Source organism: Myotis nattereri (assembly GCF_964212035.1).
Source record: "Myotis nattereri genome assembly, chromosome: 1".
Lineage (NCBI taxonomy): Eukaryota > Metazoa > Chordata > Mammalia > Chiroptera > Vespertilionidae > Myotis > Myotis nattereri.
In genome coordinates this window covers 133,320,464-133,345,791 of record NC_138075.1, presented here as the reverse complement: position 1 = coordinate 133,345,791, position 25,328 = coordinate 133,320,464, and the positions used below count along the sequence as shown (strand labels likewise).

At 40.9% G+C, this 25,328-nt stretch overlaps 1 protein-coding gene across 1 annotated transcript in view; it reads right to left on the bottom strand.

Annotated features, from left to right (window-relative positions):
* TMEM236 (transmembrane protein 236) overlaps positions 1 to 24,956 on the bottom strand; it is a gene marked incomplete at both ends in the record, with an annotated part of 41,866 nt that extends 16,910 nt beyond the window's left edge. The window contains 3 exons of the mRNA XM_081103140.1: positions 7,558 to 7,699; positions 10,534 to 10,606; positions 24,700 to 24,956. Coding sequence (XP_080959266.1) covers positions 7,558 to 7,699; positions 10,534 to 10,606; positions 24,700 to 24,956 — 472 coding nt within the window. The remainder of the gene's footprint in view (positions 1 to 7,557; positions 7,700 to 10,533; positions 10,607 to 24,699) is intronic.
* Between the last annotated feature and the right edge of the window lie 372 nt (positions 24,957 to 25,328).

Below are 25,328 nucleotides of genomic sequence, written 5' to 3'. Positions count from 1 at the left end.
GGATGTGTCAGAAAAACAGAAAAACAGATCAAGGATATAAATATATGATTTTTTTAAAAATCACAAATAGCCAATAAATCTATGAGAAATATGCAACACAAGTACTACTTTAAGCAGATTATAAAAACATTAAGATGCTATTTTGCCTATGAAATTAGCAAAGATGAAAAGGAATAAATCATCTAATGTTACAAGGCTGAGGAGAAACAGGTGTTTTCTGACACTGCTGTTTAGAAGGTAAAGTAGGGCATTCTTTGGTGGGAGCCATTGATTGATTGACACATCAAAAACCTTAAAGCCTTGCATATACTTTAAGCCAGAAATTGTACATCTAGCATTTTACCTAAAGACATAGCATTATGCTTTGAGGTCCTGCCATACTTGGCCCAAGTCTCTGGGTATTAAAGAAACTGCACAGACGGAACTGGAGTAGGGCCACTGTGAGCAGATTTATTTGAAAACCTTACACTGCCAACACCATCTCTGGCATCTCTTACTGATGTGATAGTGGAAACCAACTCCTCTGGAAAGCTCTGATGTTTTCTACTCAAATAGCCTGTTGATCTCACCTCTAGAAAGTTGTTTCTGACTATGCAGATATCCCTTATGTAGCCAAACTATCTTGCCACCCTGTTTGTACAATCCCCACGACCTCCTGTGCAGCCAGTCCATAATAGTTCCTTTCTTCTGGAAAGCACTGTTGCCAAGGAGTGTGGGCATGTGCAGATGCTCAGGGTCTTCTGAGGACACTGCAGTCATCATCCTGATACCACTCAGCTGTCGTCCAGCGGCATAACTGCTGCGAACATAACTCTCTCTGTCCCCAGCCTCTGCTTGGCTAGTCACCTCGCTGAGTGGCTTCTCACTCCCATACACAGCACAGGGTCCCCCTAAACACAGACTCCCTAAACACTATCCACACATCAACTATATTATAATTTCATAAATCATGGTTCATTCATATAATGGAATATTATTCACCCAATAAAAATGACACAGCAGAAAAAGATGTAATAACAAGAATGATACCCACAACATACTGTTAAGGAAAAAAGGAAGTTACAAAATAGATTTTCTTAAGTGAAGAATGTCTATCAAGATGCTGTTAGTTATAAATCTCTAGTGTGTCGGAGTCTGGTTGATTTCCCTTTTCTTCTTTTTTGACATTTTAAATGAATTTGTATTATTTTGGATAAACAGAAAATGTTAGAAATAAGACAATTCAAAATGGAATGTTACAAAAGGCTCTCTGGGTTTTGTATGTGTTGGGCTACAAACTGTGTGTGAATACTCTACTGGCATGGGCCTGCTCTACCTGTAACGCAATTGTGTGTTGTGTTGTGTTGTGTTGTGTTGTGTTGTGTTGTGTTGTGTTGTGTTGTATTTTGTTGTATTGTATCCCAGAGCAGCAGCAGCCACAAGACTTTGATTGTGGACACACTTTGTCTGTAGGGGGCGCAGTGTCATGATTCCCAGAGAGCCAACGACTAGAGGGATAGAGAATTGGCCCGCCAAGTTATATTACCACCCTAGAAATAGACACAGCTTCTGACTCTAAATGAAGGCCTAGATTAATGGCTTTCAATCATTAGCAGAAGATCCGCTTTTTAAATGAAATCTGACATAAAACGCTAACTTCTGAAAAGCAAAAAATTTGTGGATCTGGTTCCAGTAGGACTTGGGGCATCCAGAAGTTTTCAGCGTAACTCTTGAAGTAGCTTTGTAGATTTCCAAATTGATCATTTGGAAACAAACAGTAGTTGGTGTTAAGAAGGCAACTTCCATTTCAGCAAGGTTTGTCAATTCAGGGTGTGAAATCCAACTGAAGTTATTTTTACTACCAAAACATGTACACTAAACCCTTGGATAAGATAAAGCTTTCCTTCATCTGCGGCCCCAAAGTATTTCAACTATTATACTCTGTTATACCGCTGACAACATGGTGCACAAGCAGGGCTCATGCTATTCAAATGAGTCCTGCAGGTGGGACTAAAAATGTGCACCCTATCCATGGACTTCTTTATGTGTCTATTTGCATTAGCTGGTTTATATAGGAGGCAGGAAAGGAAATCTAAAGGTGAGCCTGATTTGGAGGTTCAGACAATATAGGCGTTTGATGTAAAGAGAATCTATGAGATCCTGTGGGGAAAAAAGAAGCCACAAGATCTAGTGATAGGAGGAGAAATCGTGGTTTCAGGGAAGTCGCATGGCCATTACTTGCAATCATTAAAGCTCAGCCAACCCTCGTATACCAGCACACTGGGGATAAAAAGCTTCTGTTTCCTCGGGGAAATAGCTATTCCATTACACTGATTGGGCCTCTCTAGAAAAGCAGGACTCAGCGGAAGAATGTCGGTATCCAACTTGCAGAGGAAAGGTTATCAGTGTGAAGCCGCAGCAGAACATCAGGCAACATCCCAGAGGCGAGCAGCAGCAGTACTGAGTGTTTAGAGCAGAGAGGCCGGCAGGAGTGATAGGAAAATAGCACAGCAAGTTGTCTGTGCATGAGAATGATGACTGGGAGGACAGCAGGAGCCATGGGGTAGTCAACAGTCTAGACAACAAATGAGAGGTCAGGAGACTCACTTTGGGTCTGGTTTTAAAACAAGAGGGAACAATGAGAGAGGCAGAGAGATGGAGGTCCGGGCAATAGTAGGTTAGGAGTGAACTAGCAAAATTCAGATGGAAATGTAACAGTATGCTCATTTGTACACAGATACCACTAAAAGCTGGGGACAAAGAAAAAATAATAAAAGCTGGGGACATTCAGTCTGTATATTATATTCTTATTTTTTCACAAGACTAGGGCCTGACATTATGGTAAGTTATCACTTACTGTCATTGTTCTGTAACTTTAAGCAAAATGACATATAGCAAAAACAATTTTACGACATTGAATGAAACATTATTAGAGTAATACGTCCATGTGTGACTCTGCCATGCCTCAGAGAGCTACCTACCAGAAAACATCCCTATGTGAGATGTAATCACTTGATACTGAAACACTTCAACTAGTTATAGGAAGTGAGCCCAAGGCTGCCTTGGCCCAGGAAGACTGCTTTAAGCATAAGTTTATTTCCTATTAAGAATACCTTTTATTTTATTATTATTTTTTTAATCCTCACCTGAGGGTATGAGTTGTTTTTTTCCATTGATTTTAGAGAGAGAGGAAGGGAGAGAAAGAAAATCATCGATGTGAGAAACATCAATTCATTGCCTATGTGCCTGACCAGAATCAAACCCACAGCCTAGGTACGTGCCCTGGCTGGAATTGAACCTGCAATCTTTTTGGTAAACAGGAATGATGTTCCAACCAGCTGAGCAAGAATGACTTTTTTTTTTTTAATATATTGTATTGATTTTTTACAGAGAGGAAGGGAGAGAGATAGAGAGTTAGAAACATTGATGAGAGAGAAACATCGATCAGCTGCCTCCTGCACATCTCCTACTGGGGATATGCCCGCAAACCAGGTACATGCCCTTGACCGGAATCAAACCTGGGACCTTTCAGTCCACAGGCCGATGCTCAATCCACTGAGCCAAACCGGTTTCGGCAACTTTTATTTTTTAACTAGAGGTCCGGTGCACAAAAATTTGTGCACTCAGGGCAGTCCCTCAGCCCAGCCTATGCCCTCTCCCAGTCTGGGACCCCTCGGGGGATGACCACCTGCTGGCTTAGGCCCATTCCCCGAGGGGATTTAGCCTAAGCTGGCAGTCAGACATCCCTCTGGCAGCCCGGGAGCCCTCGGGGGATGTCCACTTGCCAGCGGAGAGCAGGACTAAGCTGCAGTCGGACATCCTTAGCGCTGCGGAGGAGGCAGGAGAGGCTCCCACCACCACCACTGTACTGGCAGCCAGCAGCCTGGCTTGTGGCTGAGCAGAACTCCCCCTATGGGAGCACACTGACCACCTAGGGACAGCTCCTGCATTGAACATCTGCCCTCTGGTGGTCAGTGTGTGTCATAGTGACCAGTCATTCCCAGTCGTTTTGCTATTAGGGTCAATTTGCATATTGCCCTTTTATTATATAGGATAGAGACCTGGTGCATGGGTAGGGGCTGGCTGGTTTGCCCTGAAGGGTGTCCCAGATCAGGGTGGGGGTCCCACTAGGATGCATGGACAGCCTGGGTGAGGGGCTGAGGGCTATTTCAGTCTGGCCACAGCCCTTTCAGTGTGGGTGTCCCCACTGGGGTGCTTGGCCATCCTGGGTGAAGGGCTGAGGGCTGTTTTCAGGCTTCCCACACCCCCTTCAGGATGGGGGGGTGCTGCTGAGGTGCCTGGCCAGTCTGGGTGAGAGGTTGATAGCTGTTTGCAGGCTTGCCACAGCCCCCAGCCACCCAAGCTCCCAGTGGAAGCTGGCTGGAAGCAGGTATCTTGGATTTATTTATCTTCTATAATTGAAACTTTGTTGCCTTGAGTGGAGACCACAGCCAGCCAGGGCAGGCGGGAAGCTTGGATCCCTCCATCACCGGGGCAACCAAGCCTTCTGCTTGCTCCAGCTCTGTGGCTGCCGGCTGCCATCTTGGTTGGGTTAATTTGCATATAGTCACTCTGATTGGCTGGTGGGCATGGCTTGGGCATAGCGGAGGTGTGGTCAATTTGCATGTTTCTCTTTTATTAGATTAGATTTAGAAAAGGAAACACTACATGATGGTCAGACTTGGAACTGAGACAGCTCAGTTAGAGAAAGAGCATCTAAGCAGCCTTAGCTGGTTTGGCTCAGTGGATAGAGTGTTGGCCTATAGACTGAGGGGTCCCAGATTCAATTCCAATCAAGGGCACATGCCCAGGTTGCGGGCTCAATCCCCAGTAGGGGTGTGCAGGAGGCAGCCAATCAATGATTCTATCTCATCATTGATGTTTCTATCTCTCTCTCCCTCTCTCTCTCCCCCTTTCTCTCTGAAATCAATAAAAATATATACATTAAAAAAATATATATTTTTTTAAAGAAAGTGCTCTGGCCTGTTTTGCTCAGTGGATAGAGCATCAGTCTGCAGACTGAAGGGTCCCAGGTTCGATTCTGGTCAAGGGCATGTACCTTGGTTGTGGGCACATCCTCAGTAGAAGGTGTGGAGGAGGCAGCTGATCAATGTTTCTCTCTCATCGATGTTTCTAGCTCTCTATCCCTCTCCCTTCCTCTCTGTAAAACATCAATAAAATATATATAAACAAAAGAGCATCTAAGCAATGAGGTGACCTTAGCTTCATCAGTAGAAGGTCAGAGCTGCTGCAAGCCTGGAGGGTGCCAAACACTCCTAAACCTGCTTGTCACCCACCCTACCCTACTTCTCTGATCCTGAAGTACCCCATGCAGTGAAACCATATTTGTAGCACACTTGCTTATTTTAAGATGTATGCAATACAATTTATATGTTATTGAGTTTGTGTATTAATTTAAGTTCCAGAGGATAATCAGAATTTCCCATGGATTCAAAATTCACATATCTTATTAGTGTGCATGTTAAAATACGTATTGGAGACTATTTGAGTTCAGAGTTTGCATAAAAATTAGATGCATATATAATTAATATTTACAAAGGTATTTTGAGTGAATGCTAGTTTTTTTAAAAAACTGGGGTTTAAATGGTGGAGCTATTAAAACAGATATCAGCCCTCTTCAATTTGGACAAAGCGGAGCACGAGAAGGAGAAGCAGTTATATAAGATGCCCTGGAGGCTTCTCCCTAAGATGGACTTTTTCTTTGGAGTGTGCTTATTTTGATTCTCAGTGTCATCGTGACTTCTGATGCAGGCAAAATTCCCCTTTAAAAATCCAACTCATCACTTAAAATATAAAAAGCCAATAACTTCTTCCCAAAAATATAAATGTGCATTTTTTAAGAGAAATTGCACTAAAAAGTAGGAACAGGAAAGTTCATATTCGCATGGAAATACAGAGTCATTAAATACAGTGCAGGCCCTGGCTGGGTAACTGAGTTGGTTTGAGCATCATCCCAATACACCAAAGTAGCAAGTTTGACCTCCGGTCAGGGTACATGCAAGAAGCAACCAATGAATGCATAAATAAGTGGAACTAAAAATTTGTGTGTATCTCTCTCTCTCTCTCTCTCTCTCTCTCTCTCTCTCTCTCTCTCTCTCTCTCTCTCTCCCCCCCCACCCACCCTCTTTGTCTCTAAAATAAATAAAAATAAAAAAGTGCAATTTCAAAATTCACTTATGTCATTAAGGAGCATAGAGAAGTAGCAAAGGGTTTAACGATTCCCAAGTCTCCTCAGCTAAAAAAAAATACACTTGACAGTGAAGGGCAGATGTAACTTTGGAGTACCTTTTCCTCGACAGATGGCCACTGGCTGCCATCTTATCTAACATGTCACATGTGTGTGTTAAACATAATAGTTCATCACTTCTCACCAAAGGACAAAGTACAACATATGAAGCTCAGAGTGCCACATTTCCTGGTGGCCTCCAACTCCGTTTTGCTTTTCAGTTTGAGGATCAAGAGTGACTGACTGGAAGGGTGGTGGCTCATAACCCATAAAATGATTCTCTGCTCTTTTCCTTCCTGGCTGTAGTAGTCATGCCTATCACTCCAAAGCACTCTCCTATGATTCATTCAGTTTACCCCATCCAGTTCATCAGGAAGTGATGAGTCAAAACCCACTCCTTCCAAATATAAAATCTTAACCATACAATAACCGTAGCGTACAAATACTGTGATTTAAACACAGATACTCTCACATGAAAGTTGAGGGAATTCAGTGCTAACCAAACAAAATATTCAATTCACAAAATATTTTTTTAAAAAGGCCAGCCATTATTTAGTTTTGACTGATCCCTTTTGAGAATTGTGGCATATCTTGTGTGTGTGTGTGTGTGTGTGTGTGTGTGTGGTTTTTTTTTAGTGTGATCTTTAGCTTTTTGATAATCCACTATCAAAAATAATTATACAGGACATAACTGCAATAGTCATATTAATTCCTGTATCAAAGGTATCTATACTACACTCTTTACATATTCATCTAAACTTAAAGTTTTTGTGTTTTTAAATAATTTTGTGTTTTTAAATAATTTTTATTGATTTTTTTTAGAGACCAGTGAAGGGAGAAGGAGAGAGAGAGAGAGACATCAATGCAAGAGTGGAACATCATTGGCTGCCTCCTGCACGCCCCTACTAGGGGTTGAGCCCGCAACCTGGGCACGTGCCCTAACCTGGAATCAAACTAGCAACCTTTCGGTGCATGGGATGATGTACAACCAACTGAACCACATTGGCCAGGGATAAAGTTTTAAGAGTTCCTAAAAATATAAAGCTATAATAATTTACTTAGATAATTTTCTTGCTAAACATTAAAATGTTTGCTATTAAATATTTGGTAACTTTATTCATTTATCAGTATTATCAAAATGAAAGTTAGAAACAAGAATAAGCTATCAAAGTAGGTTTAAAAATAATTGTATTTAGATATCTTCATTTGTAATCTTCTGTCTGTAACTTTAGCTTTACGGGATTATCACTAAACATGTCAACAGATAACAAGTGGCAGAAAAGTGAACAACAAGTCAAACTTAAAAAAAATACCTTTAAGAGAATACTTACTTTTTTGCCTCCCTCTAAGAGGGTATGTCCTGAGTCTTTCAATGATGTCAACCACGATCAAGGAAGTCAGGACCAGAGAGACTGGCAGGTCAGGCAAGGTGTCCGGCAAGCCATTAGCAGGAGTGCTAACATTCTTCTGAACCTGTTGTCATAAAACCATTTAGAAGCATCAACTTCATATGCTTTCTTTTTTTAAAAAAAAAGTTTTAATTATCTGAAAGCAGTGCTATACATTTAGTATTAAGGTACTAAAAGCTTGGTTTTCAGCTTCTCAGATATTTATCCCCATGAGGTTTTGAACCATTTCTAAAGATGTAATAAGTATTTATATCAATGGATGAGCCTTCAGTTCAAGGCAATACATGTGAAAATATAACAGCAGGCTTCTGGCCGTGGTAAATGGACAGTTCCTCCAAGCCTGCTGGCGAGCACAGCCTCTGAAAGGTCTGATATCAAAGACCTAGGAGGACAAGAATTGGAGTTTAGGATCTTCCAAGAAGGGAGAGCCCCAGTAAACCCAGCGAGGCTTTGGGGCACGTTCTTCATTTGGTTGAGGCATCTACTTAAAAACACAGTGGCAAGCATCGTATTCATGGTTACATGTTAAGAGTTTTCCCTCTGAGATCAGGAGTGAAACAAAGGTGCCACCGCAACCATTTCTGTTCAACAGTGCACTTGAGGTTCCAGCCAGTGTAATAAGGCAGGATAAAGAAATAAACCATATAAACTTTGGCAAGAAAGAAAAACAAAATAGTCATAGACTATATGGGTGCATATGAAGAAAAATCCTCCCCAAATGGATTAATTATTTCTACATACCAATAGCAAAGAGAAAATAAGATTTTAAAAAAGATAGCATTTAAAGCAACTTCAATCAAAATTCCAAGTTTTTATGGAAAGTGACAAGCTGATTCTAAAATGTATATAGAAATACAAAGGGCAAGACACTAGAAGAAAAAGAAAAAGATATGAAGATTTACTTTTCTGTTTGTAAAGAGCTATTATAAAGCTACAGGAATTAAGTCAATGTGGTATTGGCACAGGAAAAGAAAAGAAGGTAATGAGACAGAACAGAAAATTCAGAAATAGACCTGATTTATAACAAAAGTAGCAAAGTAGCACTATAGAGAGATGTTGGAAAACAGACGTTTTAATAAATGGTGCATAGTCCATTGGATGTTATTTGGGGGGAAAAATAAATAGAAATTGCCTCCCTACTGTAAAGATGTACAGAAATTAGCTCTAGATGGATTTTTAATCTAAAAGAGAATGGCAAAACAATACAGGACCCAAAATATAATATAGGAGATCTTCAGTTCCTCAAGATTCAGAGTCACAATATGACAAAATCTTCTCAAACCAAAGCACTGTCCATAAAGGAAAGAAATTGATAAATGGGGCTATTTTTTAAATAAAGAAACTCTCTTTATCAAAAAGATACCATTAAGAGTATTAAGTCATAGAACATGAAGATATTTGCAATACATGTAATCAACAAAGGGCTTGAACTCTGAATATATAACAAAACAGATGAATTTATCTGAAGTATTAGAAGTTACGGGAGAGCTACCTTTAAGGAGGACGTAGTCATTGCAAGGAACATAGGGTTGCCTTCAGGCAGATGGCAAAGCTTTATGTTTTTACTTTTTTACACAGAGATTTGCTTTGTGGTATCGAATTAATATTGTATATTGATGTTTTGTGCACTTCTCTGTTTGTGTGTTAAACTGGAGTGGAAAATTACCTGGGTACTCACGGCACCTATACTTAGTCTAATTGTCTATTTCTCTCTCTATTATCAGTAAATTCCTGAAGATCAGAGTCGTCAAATTTCCTGAGGGGTCTATTTCCAGTAACTAATACAGCGCCTGGCATGTACATGCATTTAATGATATCTGGTCAACATATAAATGAAATATCACAAAATAATTTGAGCTGTGCACCTTGGGGAAGTGAAAACTCTTATCTTTCACAGCACCTTACAATTAATAAGATTAGGAGGGTGTTCTTTTTTTAACTTCTTGGATAATAAATTCTACATCCAGAAAGTTCTGCCTATAATATTCTTGTTCTGCAGGCCTCCATCCATTAAAGCAGCATGTAGTCAAAAATATAAAGTTATTTTCAATTATGTATCATACACAAATTATTTGTCAATGGGTATATTATCAAAGGTCTTAGAGCAGTGGTTCTCAACCTGTGGGTTGCGACCCCTTTGGGGGTCGAACGACCCTTTCACAGGGGTCACCTAAGACCATCGGAAAACACATATATAATTACATATTGTTTTTGTGATTAATCACTATGCTTTAATTATGTTCAATTTGTAGCAATGAAATTGGGGGTCACCACAACATGAGGAACTGTATTAAAGGGTCGCGGCATTAGGAAGGTTGAGAACCACTGTCTTAGAGTGTGGGTGGTTGTTCACGGGAATAATGTTTTTTTCCTTTATAATTGAATATGATCATGAGAAACATCAGGTTACAGCGGTTCTCAACCTGTGGGTCGCGACCATCGGAAAACACATATAGCATATCAGATATTTACATTATGATTCATAACAGTAGCAAAATTACAGTTATGAAGTAGCAACGAAAATAATTTTATGGTTGGGAGTCACCACAATGTGAGGAACTGTATTAAAGGGTCGCAGCATTAGGAAGGTTGAGAACCACTGTTTCTCGGAAGAAACAAATGTGGATCTATTTTCAAATTCCAAAACCTTGCTTTTAAAAATTATTTTGAAATAACATTCCTGCTTCTCACACACAAACACAGAAGTAATCTCTTTTAAATTGGCTTCTAGACTTTCCTCCTTAACCATGGAGGTAACAATGACAAATATATATATTGCATTTGGGAAGAAGAATGGATAAAATAAACTTTAAGAAACTTGTTGGGCACACCACTCTATCAAATCCCAATAACAGGAAATTTTAAAATCTTGCGTCAGAAGAAATAAAAATTCCATACCTCCGTCACTGCTATAGAAAAGCTGAAACTGGGGAGTGTGGTGAGCACTACACACATCATCATAACAGGTCTCCTAGCAAAGGAGAAAAAAAATAAGCAAAAGCAATAATGTACAAGATCAACAGTTCCTGTTACTTTTTGCTAATTTTGCAGTTCCTGTTCCATTCATCTATAGTTTTTCTAAGAAGCTACTGCTTCCCTATTTCCATTTCCCAAACGCTTGAAGATGGCAAAGGAGAACACATGCAACAACCAGAATGCTTTTCTAGAAGAAAGGGTGAGAGATTTCCAAATAATTAACAAATCATAGACAGCTAAAATCATCACAAGGCAAGACACATGACATGCACGGTTTTCATAATTCATTAGTTAGGATCCTACCCCAAAATTCAGGCTCTGGTGACCAACTGGAAAAAAGAACAGCATGACTTTTCAAGTTATATTATGACCCATGTCATAAAATTTAGTTTTCAAAAAATTAATTTAAGATGATACTTAGATACTTAGGGCAGCAGAAATTGAAAAAAAAAAAAAAGGATATTATTTACTTGAACCCAAAGAAATAATATATACATAAAAATCACATAATTTTTTAAACTTGTTTTTGAACCACTTATGAAACCTTTCAAGATCAATCAAATAGTTATGAGATGTAATGTGTATTTAATATTCTACCTTATAATAGAGACAATTTAAATATACATGTTAGCATCATTAATTTGGGGGAAAAAAATATACTCAAAGGTTTCCTATCATGAAATATTTACCTTCTTTTTTCTTAGTTAAATATATTAATTACATGTTTAGCATATTGTGAATCTAATAACAAAAAGTGTTGGAATGGGTGAACCATGAGAGCATTATACTGAGTGAAATAAATCAGTCACAAAAAGACAAACATATGGAATACCTGGAATAATCAATTTCATAGAGACCGAAATGGTGGGTGCAAGAGATGCAGAAGAGGAGAATGGGGAGTTGTTGTTTAATGGACATAGAGTTTTAGTTTTCCAGGATGAAAAGAGTTCTGGAGATTGGTTGCACAACAATGGGAATGTACTTAATGCTACTGAACTATGTGTTCAAAAGTGGTTAGGATAATAAATGTTATGTACATTTTATCATAATTAAAACTAGTCAAATAAGTAAGTGGATTTAAAAAAAGTGTTGGAGTCTTTCAAATGACTAAGAATTTCTCACTACTGGCAGGCATCCCTCTAATTCCATCCCCCTCTCAGATGTTCTGGTTTAGACATAAATTATGGGGCGGGATATCCCCTCTCTCACAACTAGACCCAGTACAACCTGTAAAGTCCGGAATATGATCGTATTTTACATACATAGCTTTGCCTCCTTTGTGAGTCCAGATCCAGGTTCCTGCAGTACTCAGCTCCCTAAGACCAAGCAGCACATTCATAGAGGCCTCTTCCCAGCTTGACCCCAGGAACTATTCCTGCGCCTCTTCTTTAGCTGCATTATCTCCCTTGATTATCTCAGCCAACTCCATTGCTTTAAATACCACACAATTGCCAATGACTCCCCAACGTATTATCATATACAGATGCTGGCTTCTATCCTTAGTTCTGGATGCGTATGCCCAACTATGTGACACCTCCATCTATTAGTAGACATTTAAAAGGCAACTGACAGTTAACATTCCTAAAGAAGAACGGCATCCTTCTCCATATCTGTTGTTACCATCCTCAAATCCTGTCTGATTTACTGACAAAATGCATTTTGAATCCATCCTCTGCTAACACAGTGGTTCATATACTATCATCTCTCATCTGCAGTATCTTCTAACCAGTTCCCTGTTGGTAACTCTATTCTTACCTAACAGTATTTTCCCCATAGAGCCAACAGTCATATTTTTAGATATAAAATACATGTTATCACTGCCCTGCTCAAAAATCTCCAATGCCGGTGTATGGGAGAAATGGGAAGTTATTGTTTATTGAGTACAGTGTTTCAGTTTGGCAAAATGAAAAGAATCCTATGAATGGATGGTAGGGATAGCAGCCTACTGGTCAATTAAAATAAAATTGAAGCCTATAACCCTAGCCTACATACTCTATATGATGTGGTTCCTCTCATTTCTCCTTCTTTCATCCGTACTTAGAATGACCTATATCCCTAACACCTACTTAACACTGTCCATTCTGGCCTCCTGGTTATTTCACACAAAGGCTGCCCCACCTCCAAGTCAAATGATCTCTATTCCTTTTGCCAGGGGCTCTCTATGCATGGATCTTCTATGTCTGGCTTCTTGTGGTCATTTAAATATATAAACTACCTGAAATTCTGCTGATTAGTTATTTACTTGCTTATTATTTGTTATATTGCTCCTTGTCCATATCCAAGATAAGTTCCTAGGGAGCAGGGGCCTTATCTAATTGTTCACTACTTACTCTTCACCATCACTGTTTTTCAGACATTTTTGTGCAATAAAACTTCTAGGACTCTGGAATACCCTATAGAGCAGCGGTTCTCAACCTGAGGGTCGCGAACAATGAAAATACATCCTGCATATCAGATATTTCCATTACGATTCATAAGAGTAGCAAAATTACAGTTATGAAGTAGCAACAAAAATAATTTTACGGTTGGGGGTCACCACAACATGAGGAACTGTATTAAAGGGTTGCGGCATTAGGAAAGTTGAGAACCACTGCTATAGAGGCTTCTAAGAATATAACTTTTAAATGAAAAAAATAAAATACATATTTAAAAAATAAAGTAACTATGTTGACAAAGTAATCCAAAACCTTAAAAAATTGATATATTAATAAATGTTACTGTCTATAAACACAGTGTCTTCTTATTTTCTTTGGAGTGAAAACTGTAATCACTAGTGGTAACTTTAATCACTCATAATTTCAGGGTAGTGAAGATCATAAACCATATCTTGAATTACCTGCACAATTGTAGGGGACCCAAGATGGCGGCAGAGTAAGTAACTCAACTCCAACCAGGACCAAACTGCAACTACAACTAAAATACAGGACAATCAACCTGAATAACCAACTGAAGACCAGCTGAACAGAAGTCTTATAACCCAGGATTTACAGAAGCCACAACAAGACTGGTAGGAAGGGCGGAGAGACACAAAAAGGGTTAGCTCTGCCCCATGGGTGATGGCTAAGAATCTGGAGGAATATCTCAGCTGCAAAGGCTCCTCCCTGAGGAGCACGGGGTCTCACTCTGACGCCGGGATCCACAGCCCAGCGCACCAGAGCCAGGAAGAGGTGCCCACATAACATCTGGCTGTGAAAATGAGCGGGAATTCTGTCTGCCAGGGAGAAACTGAAATATGATAGAGACACAGATGCCATCAAAAAGGGCCCAAAGACAGAAACCTTGTTTGCAGTCACTCATCCTGAGCTCCAGTGGAGGGAGGGCAGAGTGGGCTAGAGTCATGTGAGAGAGGCAGTTTTGTGGCTCTGGGGACAGAGCTGAAGGCTGAGACACCAGGATTCCTGTGCTGAGTCCCTCCCCCATATCACAGATGACATCTCTCTTAAGTGGAACACTTCCCTCCATATGGCATCAGCCTGGGGGAATGCAATAGCACCACCCTCTGGGCTTCCTGTCATACCACCCTGCCCTGATGAAGAGTCAGCTGCCTGGGCCAGGATGTAGAGGTCTGGGAAGACAGGGGTGTCAGTGACTGAGTTGTGTGGCTTTGGTGCAGAAAAACCATTGCCCCCACTTTCTGGTTAACCTGTCCAATGCTTCCCCCACATGAAAGATCCACTAGTTCCACACTCCCCACTCCAAGCGGCCTACCCTACTAAGCTTGGTCTACTAGCAGAATCTGGGACAGACTGAGTTGTATGGCTCTAGATGGGGCCATTTTTCCCTCTCATGCCTAACCGGAGTAGAGCCTTACATTCAAAAAGGCCAAAACCTTGGTTTTGTTTGGGCCTGGTAAACTCCATCGGCCTCACCCTGGTGAGTCTTTGAGACCCTGCCCCATAACAAAGGTGAGGGGCAGTTAGACTTGGCACATCCTGGGACTTTTTCTCAGACTCCACATTGGCATTGAATTTGAACCTGTATCAATCTGGTGAATACCACTAGTGCCTACTTGATGACTCACTGAGAATTTACCTCATGCAACTTGAATACTGCCAGAGGATGTTTTAGTGACTAAGTCTAACAGGCCGCCTGCAAATGGAGGCAGGCTGAGGTGGATCGGGGAGCCTTGGCCTTTTGCGGATGAGCCTCTGGGCTCAGTGCTAATGGAAGCCAGCCTTAGTGAGCAGTGTGGTCCTTCCCACACACACCAAGGCCCAGCAGAGGCAGGCACAAATGGTAGATTGCATTGTATCTTTAAACAGATTGCCCTGGGCAGTGTCTGACATCGACCTGCACCGGAGTCTCTCCCAGGAGGCCCCAGAGCAGACACATCCACTAGCCAGCTTCTGGCAATATCAGAGCAGGATCCAATGAGTTTCACAAGTGGCATATCCTAAGTGAGATCTCAGGAGGCACCAGAACCTGCTGAGGCGAATTCTCCTTCATGTGATCAGCACCTGTGCAGCAACTCGTACACTGAGGTCAGGGCCTATCTTCACAGTCAGCACGCCTGAGGGTCAACCCCATACACAAATGGGGCAATAGCAATCAAGACTCAATTACAACAGGAGGGCTCACATAACCCACACTAGAGATATTCCTGGAGTATCAAGGTGATCAAGGAGACTGTGTTCCTGGGTCCCATAGGATGCCTACTACATAAGGCCACCCTACCGAGACCGAGAGCCATAGCAGATCTACCTAATACATAGAAACAAAGAGGTAGCTCAAATGCAGAGACAAAGAAACATACCCCAAACGAAAGAAAAGAAGAAATCTTCAGAAAAAGAGCTGAATGAAATGGAGGCAAACAATTGGTCAGATATAGAGTTCAAAATAATGAAATTGATGCAGTCATTTAAAAATAAACCAATAAAAAGTCAAGCCTTCCAACAAATAAAAGTTGTGGACTGAATGGCTTCACAGGCAAATTTTACCAAACATTCAAAGAAACCCTAACACCTATCTTCCTCAAACTTTTCCAAAATATTCTAGAGGAGGAAAGACTTGTAAGCACATTTTATAAGGCCAGTATTATTATAATTCCAAAACCAGACAAAAAGACTACAAAGAAAGAAAATTATATGCCAATATTCCTGATAAAGATAGATACTAAAATCCTCAATAAAATATTAGCAAACCAGATCTGGCAATACATTAGAGAGATCATACACCAAGATCACACGTCCTCCCAGAAACAAACTGGAATTAAAACTAAATTAGGGAATATTCACCCTGAATTAGCAACTGAAGACTAGCTGAAAAGGAAACTTTCAAACAAGGAAGGGCAGAAACCACTTTGAGACTGGCAGGGAGGGCAGGGTCACAAGAGGAGCTGGCCCAGGTCACAGGAGTGGCAGGCTAAGGGTGAGGAGGGCTATGCTGACTGTTGGGGGTTGCCCCTGAAAGGAGAGAGGCCTGGACCTCAGGTTGGGCTCTCCGGCCCAGAGAGCCAGAGCCGGAAAGAGCCACCCATTTACCATCCAGCTGCAGGGCTTCCATCCACCGGGGAGAATCTGAGCCTACCGGAGACAAAGTCACTTTTTTTAAAGGGCTGTTGCACAGGATTTCCACTCCCAACACACTCACCCCAGGTATTGGCAGAGGGAGGGTGGTGTGTACTGAAGTCACCTGAGGAGAGACTGGGGTAGAAGGAATTTGGGGACAGTTGTAGAGGAGTGGCTGCCAGGATCATACCCGATATCACAGCAGCCTTTTTTCTTGAGAGGCGCAAAACCCTCCCAGCAGCAGAAGCTTGGGGAACGGCAAATACCATGCCCCCTGGTATACAGCTCACACCTCTCACCCCCAAGGAATCCCACTTGCCCCACTCTCTGGAATCCAGTGTACTCCACCCTGCATCTCAAACCCTGCTGAGGAGGCAGCAGTCTCAGGTGGTGTCAGTGACTGTCTGTGGGTTGGCGAAATGCCCCCCACATTCCCAGGACACTAGTTGGCACTTCCCCCTCATGAGAGAGCTGATAGAAACTCCTGACTTCCGTTAGGCCCCACTGGCTGCTGAGGTCAGGGAAATATTCTGGGACAGACTTACACATGTGGCTCTGGGATGGGGAACATACCAACCATCTTCCCTGAAGTTTGGACATTTTCTGACCTGCCCCAGGTCCCTGCGCTACTAAAAAGTCAGCCTCAGAGCTCAACTTGGCGCCTCCCATGGGAAACCAAGCCAATGGAGGCAGCTACAAGCTGTAGATTGTTTAAAGCTTCAAACAGGGTGCCAAGGGCCAAACATGGACAGTTTAACGTTGGCTAGCACAAAGGCACCTTCCAGGAGGAACAAAACTGGCATACAAGAAAGTTGGCCTCAGACAACATAAGAGCAGGTTCCAAGGGGAAATACAGCAGGCACTAAAATCTGCCCTGAAGAACTTGACTCCCCTGCCCACCCCACCCCCTCCCCGTCCCACTTCCACCCCCATTATTTTCTTTTTCTATTACTTTGGTAATATTTCTTTTACTCTCTTCTCTCTTATTCTTTTCATAACTCTTATTTTTTTCTTTCCTTTTCTTACTCTACTTTTTCTTTTCTTTCATTTAATACTTTCCCTTCTTTTTATCTGTTCATACTTTTTTCTCTTCCTTTTCTTTTTTATTGTTTGCATTTTCATATCTTTATTCTTAATTTTTTCTCTCCCGTCTTTTCTTTCATAATTTCCACCCATAACTTATTTGGATCATTTAGATTATGAGTATTGGGACTCTGAGTTCATGATGGTTAGATGAAATTTTGGACTTAGAGTTGATGCTGTAATGATTAAAAATTTGGAGATGTTGGGATGGAGTGAATTTATTTTGCACATGGGAAGAATGTAGATTAGGGGCTGGGGGACAACAGGCAGACTGTTGTAGGTTGAATTGTCTCCAAAAGGAGATATATTGAGGTCCCAAACCCAAACACCTCAGAATATGACTGTATTTGGGAAAAGGGTGATCCCAGAGGTAATAAGTTAAAATTAGGCCATTCGAGTGGGCCCTTATCCAACATGACTGATGTCCTTATAAATAGGAAAGATTTAGAGATAGACATGCAAAAAGGGAAGACTCTGAGGAGGCACAGGCAGTGTGACGAGATGAAGGCAGAGATCAACCGGGTGATGCATCTACAAGACAAGGGATGTCAATGGAGCGCCAGCAAAACAACAAAAGCTGGAGGAGAGGCCTGGGACAGGTTCTACCTCACGGCCCTGAAAAGGAACCAATGTCACCAACACTTAGACCTCAGATTTCGAGGCTGCAGAAGTGGGAGACAGTACATTTCTGTTGTTGAAGCCACCAAGTTTGTGGTATGTCGTAAGAGCAGTCTTGGGAAACAAACCCAATGAGTAATAGAATTTATGTTAGAAATATAGACGCTTCTTTGAAGGTGTACTCAGGCTGAAACGAATGCAAGACTGAAACCAGAGGACAGAATAGATGAAGAGAACTGGTGGACTTGGTGTAATTTACAAATGAAAGGCTGCATTAGGGCGCTACCAGGAGAGTGCTGTGTGCATACATAGTAAATTGTCTAAAAGGAGGACTCTCCCAGGAGCAGGCCTGTGAAGACAGACCTGAGCCAAGCCACGTGAGCTATAGATCCCTGTTTGTGCAGCAAGAATCCTGACCTTGAGATCTCTCACAGAGGAAGCATGGTGAGTGGAAAGGCCAGATAATAACTTGGGAAACCACTCTGCTCAGAAACTCACTAGGTTCTCTTTTACTTAAACCAATGTCTGGAATGTCTTCCTGTTCCCAGCTTCGCTCAAGTCTAGCTTGACTACTAGACTTCTACTAGTAGTCAGAATTTCCCTGACTACTCCAAACCTGAATCCATACAAAATTTTGATGACTCTCTTCTCTGGGCTCATCAAGAACTTGTGGCAGTCACATACTATTTAGTGATTTAGTGTATATTGTTTTACATTACTTTCCAATATTTTAATGTGTAACTGCAGTCTCCACAGTAGACTACAAGCTCCCTGAGGAAGGCGACAATACCTAATGTGTATTCAGGTATTCCCCAACAGTAGTCTCCAAATGAAGAATCTTTGTAGGGAGGTAGTTTGGAAAAATAGATAGAAGTTAGAGAATGCATGGTCTTGCATGCCAGGCAGTCAACAGCTATTCAGTAAATGTTTATTAAACGAGGGACTGAGTGAATGAGAAATGGGAACTGAAAGGAAGTTCAGTTAGATGAATTCACAGCTGTTGTAACAAACCCTGGGAGTGGACCAGTGGATCACTGTTAACCTGGAGGGTTTCTAGTAAAACTGTGCCATCTACTACTGTTACTGGTAACTCCGGGAGATGAGGAAGATATGTGTCCTCTCAGAGGCAGAGGACACAAAATCAAGTGCTTCAGCTAGCATTTTGAATGACACAATAGGAATCCAGAAGATTGCAATTGATTAAAAACATGACTAAAATCAATGCAATGATATTTCATAGGGATAAGAGTATATTATTGAATTCAGGTTTAAAAAATGTTTCAAGTATTTATCCATTGACCTATTCATCTAAATCAGTGGTTCTCAACCTTCTGGCCCTTTAAATACAGTTCCTCATGTTGTGACCCAACCATAAAATTATTTTCTTTGCTACTTCATAACTGTAATGTTGCTACTGTTATGAATCGTAATGTAAATATCTGATATGCAGGATGGTCTTAGGAGACCCCTGTGAAAGGGTCGTTCCATTGCCAAAGGGGTCATGACCCACAGGTTGAGAATTGCTGACCTAGCCAAAACCGGTTTGGCTCAGTGGATAGAGCGCCGGTCTGCGGACTGAAAGGTCCCAGGTTCGATTCTGGTCAAGGGCATGTACCTGGGTTGCGGGCACATCACCAATAGGAGATGTGCAGGAGGCAGCTGATCGATGTTTCTCTCTCATCGATGTTTCTAACTCTCTCTATCTCTCTCCCTTCCTCTCTGTAAAAAATCAATAAAATATAAAAAAAAAAGAATTGCTGATCTAAATGTTGGCCTACACTTGTTCTAAGGCTAGAAAGACAGGCTTATGGATGCTGCCAAGGCGTGAGATGCAGAAACTATGCATTGAGAGGAAGTTTTTCAAGGAATTTTAGTCAATCACACCCTCAGTCATGAAACAAGTGACACAGTTGGCATGGAAGTCAATACATCACATCAAAATACAGTGAATTCCCTTTCTAATCAGAGGTAGACTATGTCTGTATTGTGAGAAATAGTGTAGCAGGCGAACGCTTAAGGTGTGGTCCAGCTTTCGGATTCTGTAGTATAATGTCAACCCTGAATTATACAAGTAAGGGAAGTGTAGATTTTTAAGTGGTGGTACTGACATGCAGAAAACATTTTCCAAGATCATTGCTCTGTCAACAAGGACTGCAAGGAAAAGGGGGCGTAGAGAGAAGCAAAGGGCAAGGACACCTGCTGGTGAAGGTTGCCCAGTCCCAGCTTGGGATAATACAATATTCCTCAGGCTTCCTTGAACAAAACAACCAGGGCAACCATCTGACAATGAACTGGAACTTATGGAAATTGGGGGAACCGTGCCAGTGTAAGGTGGCTCTGGAAATGAGGGCCTCGCTGGGTTGAGGAAAACAGTCATGGAGAACTAGAAGCTGATGCAAGAGAAATGAAAGAGGAAGAATTAACAGAATCTGATGACTTACTGCATGTGCTGGGAAAGAAATGCAAAAGTAAATATACTCTTGCTGATTTATTGATTATGGAGGGGCTGGACAAGGAAGAGAAAGCCTATAGTCAGGTATCACATACTTATTACTACTGAATAATTTAAGGTGATAGACACACAGAGAGATGTCCTCTGGGAAGAAGTAACCATTAAGCACCAGTGTTTATTTAGTTCATGGTAATTTACGATGACATTCTCAGAGGTGCTGAAAAGACAAGCTCGATTTCCTTGAGGTTGTCCAGTCTGCCCATCCGTGCCCAGATGTTTTTGGTGCTGCTATGGAACAGCTAGGTGCTCAGGAGACCAGGCTCTGGAGACAGACACCTTAGGACAGTGGTTCTCAACCTTCCTAATGCCGCGACCCTTTAATACAGTTCCTCATGGTGGTGACCCCCAACCATAATATTATCTTCGTTGCTACTTCATAACTGTAATTTTGCTAGTTTTATGAATCTTAATGTAAATATCTAATATGCAGGATGTATTTTCATTGTTACAAATTAAAGCATAGTGATTAATCACAAAAACAATATGTAATTATATATGTGTTTTCCGATGGTCTCAGGCGACCCCTGTGAAAGGGTCATCCGACCCCCAAAGGGGTCGCGACCTACAGGTTGACAACCGCTGCCCTAGGGTCAATGTTGGCTCCAGTACTCATTGGCTAGGTGGTCTTTTAATCTCTGTGCCCCCATTTTCTCATTTGTCAAGTGGATACTATAAGTGTTCTTACATATAAAGCTTACAGAATTAATTACAATCATAGAGGCGATGTGTTTACAACTATGCTTGGTACATAGTAACTATTCAATAAATATTTGCTCTTATTTTACAACTGCTATTACTACCACTACCTTAAACAAATCATCAGCAAAAGCTCATCGAATACGTGAAGGACTTCAGCAAGGTAAAATGTAGCCCAAAATGTTGGAGTCTTTTACACTTGGCACTGCCCAGGATTCCTGACATGCCATGTCTAAAGCAATTAAACTCTGAAAGACTTGAGAGAATTCCTGAAAGATAGCCCTTTGTCCCAAGGCAGGGCAGGAATCCCTAGGAATCCTCCAGTATTATTCTGCCCCCAGGTACCCTCTCCTTGGAGGTCTGCTCCAGTTTCCAGCTAGCCTTGCTCAATGGTTTCACACATTCACTGTTATTACAGGAAAGGGTTTCTTATTTATTGGGATATACAATTTGGTCTATATATAAATAGCTTTTCTTCATTCCTCAAACCATCTGCCTAGTCTGTTATGAGTTATGACAGGCATCCCTAAAAAGGAACAATCATTCTAAAAGAATGAGGAAGTGTTTAACAAGAGTAAAGGAAGGAGCACTGTATTAAAGTTCAGACCCTACTGTTGATTTAGTGTGTATGTCTTCAGCTCTCTGACATTGTTTCCTCCTTTATACAATGGGAATTACATCCACTTGGTCAGCTTCACAACACTGGCAGGCAGGTCAATGACTCAAGTCTGCACCTCTCAGATGTATTGCCAGGACACACCCTTTAGTAGCTGGATGACTCACTCTCTTCTGAAACAAGCCTTGTGGGCTCATGATGCCAATATAGACCTGCAGAGAGGTTCTCAAATAGGCCCATCAACAATACATAAATGCTAAAGACCTATGAAATTTCACATAAACAGCTATTTATTCTTCAAAGAATAATTCATGCTTTTAATATCTACTTTCTATAGTAGCAATTATTTTTGCTTAGCTCAGCTAGCAATTAAGATACACGACACACTTTATATTACCACATATATTAAAATATCCAAATTCACACATCTGGGAAACACATATAATATCCCAATATCCATCTATAGGGGAAATGTATCCTAATGACACCAAAAGGGTTGAATTTTTCTTGAAACACACTTGGCATTCAAAGTCAGAAAGAATAAAGAAAAAGTTGCATGACAAAGAGGAAATAGCACAGAATCAGGCAGATCTGGACTCACAAATCCCAGCTCCACCACTTACGAACTTTGTCACCTGGCAAAGTTAATCATTTCTTTGAGTTTCTATTCTTCATCTATGAAATTTGACACTAGCACATATCTCCCTGAATTGTCACAAAGTTCAAATTTAATAGTACAGAATGCATGAAACTCCTAGAATAGTGCTCAGTAGATATTTCTTCTCTTCTATGCCAGGAAGAGATAATAATATGATAGTGCTCATGCATGAGGCCATGAGGAAATAGTTTTACAGTCTCACTGAAATTATAGATAACCTGTCACATATTTAGAACACTTGTAGCCAGCCACAACCACAAACAGAAAGGAAAGAGTATTTTCCAAAAGAAATTACTGAAAGATATAATTGTTGTGACAGCCCAAGACACCTTAACACAGGAGGATGACCTAAAGCAGATATACAAAAGAAACATGTTCACTGAGGAGTAGAAATGAAACCTACTCTCTTCCTTACACTCAGTCACCCCAGGAGACTGGGAGCTTCAAAAGGCAGTTTCGGGTAGAGGTTAGGAGTACCAATCATGGAATCAGAAGGACCTAGGTCCAAAGTCTGGCCCTTCCATTCACTAGTTGACTGGGAAAGTTGCACAACTCTCTAATCATCAATTTCTTCTTGCATGAGGTGTTACAGAATGAAATGAAATTCATATATAAGTCTCGTTAGCACATAAGAGATCAGTACAGAAGCATTTATAGCTTAATGATGATGATGATGATGATGATGATGATGATGATGATGATGATGTGTGATATGGGAAGCTTTGCTGCCTGAATGATATAAAGAACTTGGGGTCCTAGGAATTTGAGCCAATGTAAAATAAATAAATACATACATACATAAATAAATAAATAAGTAAGCCCCTTCCTGGGCTGCCACAGGCCAGCTTCCCATTGGTTTACTCTCGTGGTCACTTGGACCTTCCTCCCTGGCCCAGCCAGAGTCTTAGACAGTCAAAGCAACTCCCAGCGGGTATGAGGAGTGGAGGGCCCAGCTCAGCTCCAAACCCACCCCCTCAGATGATCTAGAGCGGCGGTTCTCAACCTGTGGGTCGTGACCCCTTTGGCAGTCGAATGACCCTTTCACAGGGGTCGCCTAAGACCATCCTGCATATCAGATATTTACATTACGATTCATAACAGTAGCAACATTACAGTTATGAAGCAGCAACGAAAATAATTTTATGGTTGGGTCACAACATGAGGAACTGTATTTAAAGGGCCGGAAGGTTGAGAACCACTGATCTAGAGGCTTTAGGTCAAGGTTTGCATCATCTTCTGCTAGCAATTAAGATACATGACACACTCTATATTACCACATATGTTAAAATATGCAAATTCACATTTGAGAGTCCGGATCTGCCTGATTCTGTGCTATTTTCTCTACCTCATGCAACTTTTTCCTTATTCTTTCTGACATTGAATGCCACTGATAAAAGCAACCAACCAAATGTTTTATTTTCCGTCTCGGGAGCTCTGCCCACAGGGAACTGAAGCCCCCTGGTCCGTGTGATTCTCGAGGCCACATAAATATCAGTATCTAAAGAGCACTTCACCAGCCACACTTCAGCTGTCCCTTTCCACACCCTCCCACAGGCATAGCTATATTTATTATTTTTACATTTCTACCCCTGGTTATCTTAAAATTCAAACACACTCTATGCTGTTTAACTTTAAAATAAAAGATCTGAATAAAAGAAGATTTAAGATATCAAAGAAAACAAAGATATCCCTGATGAGAAAGAATCAGATCTGAAGATCTAAAAAGAAAAATATATTAGTATCAGAGATTGTTCTCAATACCTTCACATGGGTCAGTCGGTACAGCCATTCGCTAAACTGTCAGTTAAATCAATATTAAATCTTAATTTACTTAAAGTATTTTGTATTATTATTTAAATACTTCTCCCCCACCAGGGTAATATAATTTATGGACACAATAAAGTATTATTTTTGAAAAGCTCATTAAAGGAGCCAGTTGCTTAAAAATCTCAGTTGGTTAATGGTCAAAGGATGCCTTAGACCTGCAAACCAGGCATTAAAGACATTTAAAAATACACATTACTTTCAGCTTTATACAAAAGTGGAATTCTATATTCTAATCTGTGGTTATTATTTCTGTAAATTAACTGTCATAACTTTATGCAGTTGGTGTACAAAGGAATTAAGTCTAACATTTACTGCTCACGGTATCGTGCAGTCAGGTTAACGCCTATCTTATGAACACATGGAATTAATTATTATCCATCAGTAAAAAGAACCGCGCACAAATATGGAAGATGCTATAATATTAATACATTTATAGAAACAGTGATTGTTACTTCTCCTTCAGCTTACACTATGCACATTTCTGCTACGCTAACGTCCTTACACAAAGTACATGAGAAAATATCTTTGAAAGCATCCGAGGGATTCCCTGCTAAAAAATTCTTTTACTTACCATCCTTTAATTTTTTTTGAAAGATGATGTTTCTTGTATAAGAGAACTTTTATGGGAACCCAAATCAATAGACTCACTGAAGCCACATAGGCAATTGAACAGGAAACGATCAGCCAATAATGAGTTTTTTCTCCTGTATTCTTTGACCTTTGATAGGCAGTGGCGAACTGTTCCAGAATCACGAGCGTGGGGATGGAGAAAGCAGCAAACTCAAGAAGCTCGAACACCAGGAGCTTGATGAGTCTTCCGGAAGCCATCTCCAGGCAGTGCGAGCAGCCGCGGGCCCAACGCTCCCCCTCCGACAGTGAGCAGCATATGGGCACTCAGATATGAACTAGGATCAAGTTCCTTGTACTCGAATCACTAACCAGTGACTTTATTCTTTTATTGACCCTCCTATGGTCCAGTGATCTTTCAACTTAACAACCGAGGTCTCTTAAAGAAACAGAGCAGTTGTGGAAGTGATCACCTCGTGTGTTTGCACATCTGTTATTAGAAGTCAGGTGGACTTCAGAACATGCTGCGAAGCACTGTGAAAAAGAGGCATCTTAATGGAGCTTTTATTGCTCATTTGGACACAAAAATAGTTTATGTAACATTTAACGCTGGTGAAGTAGAATCATCAGAAG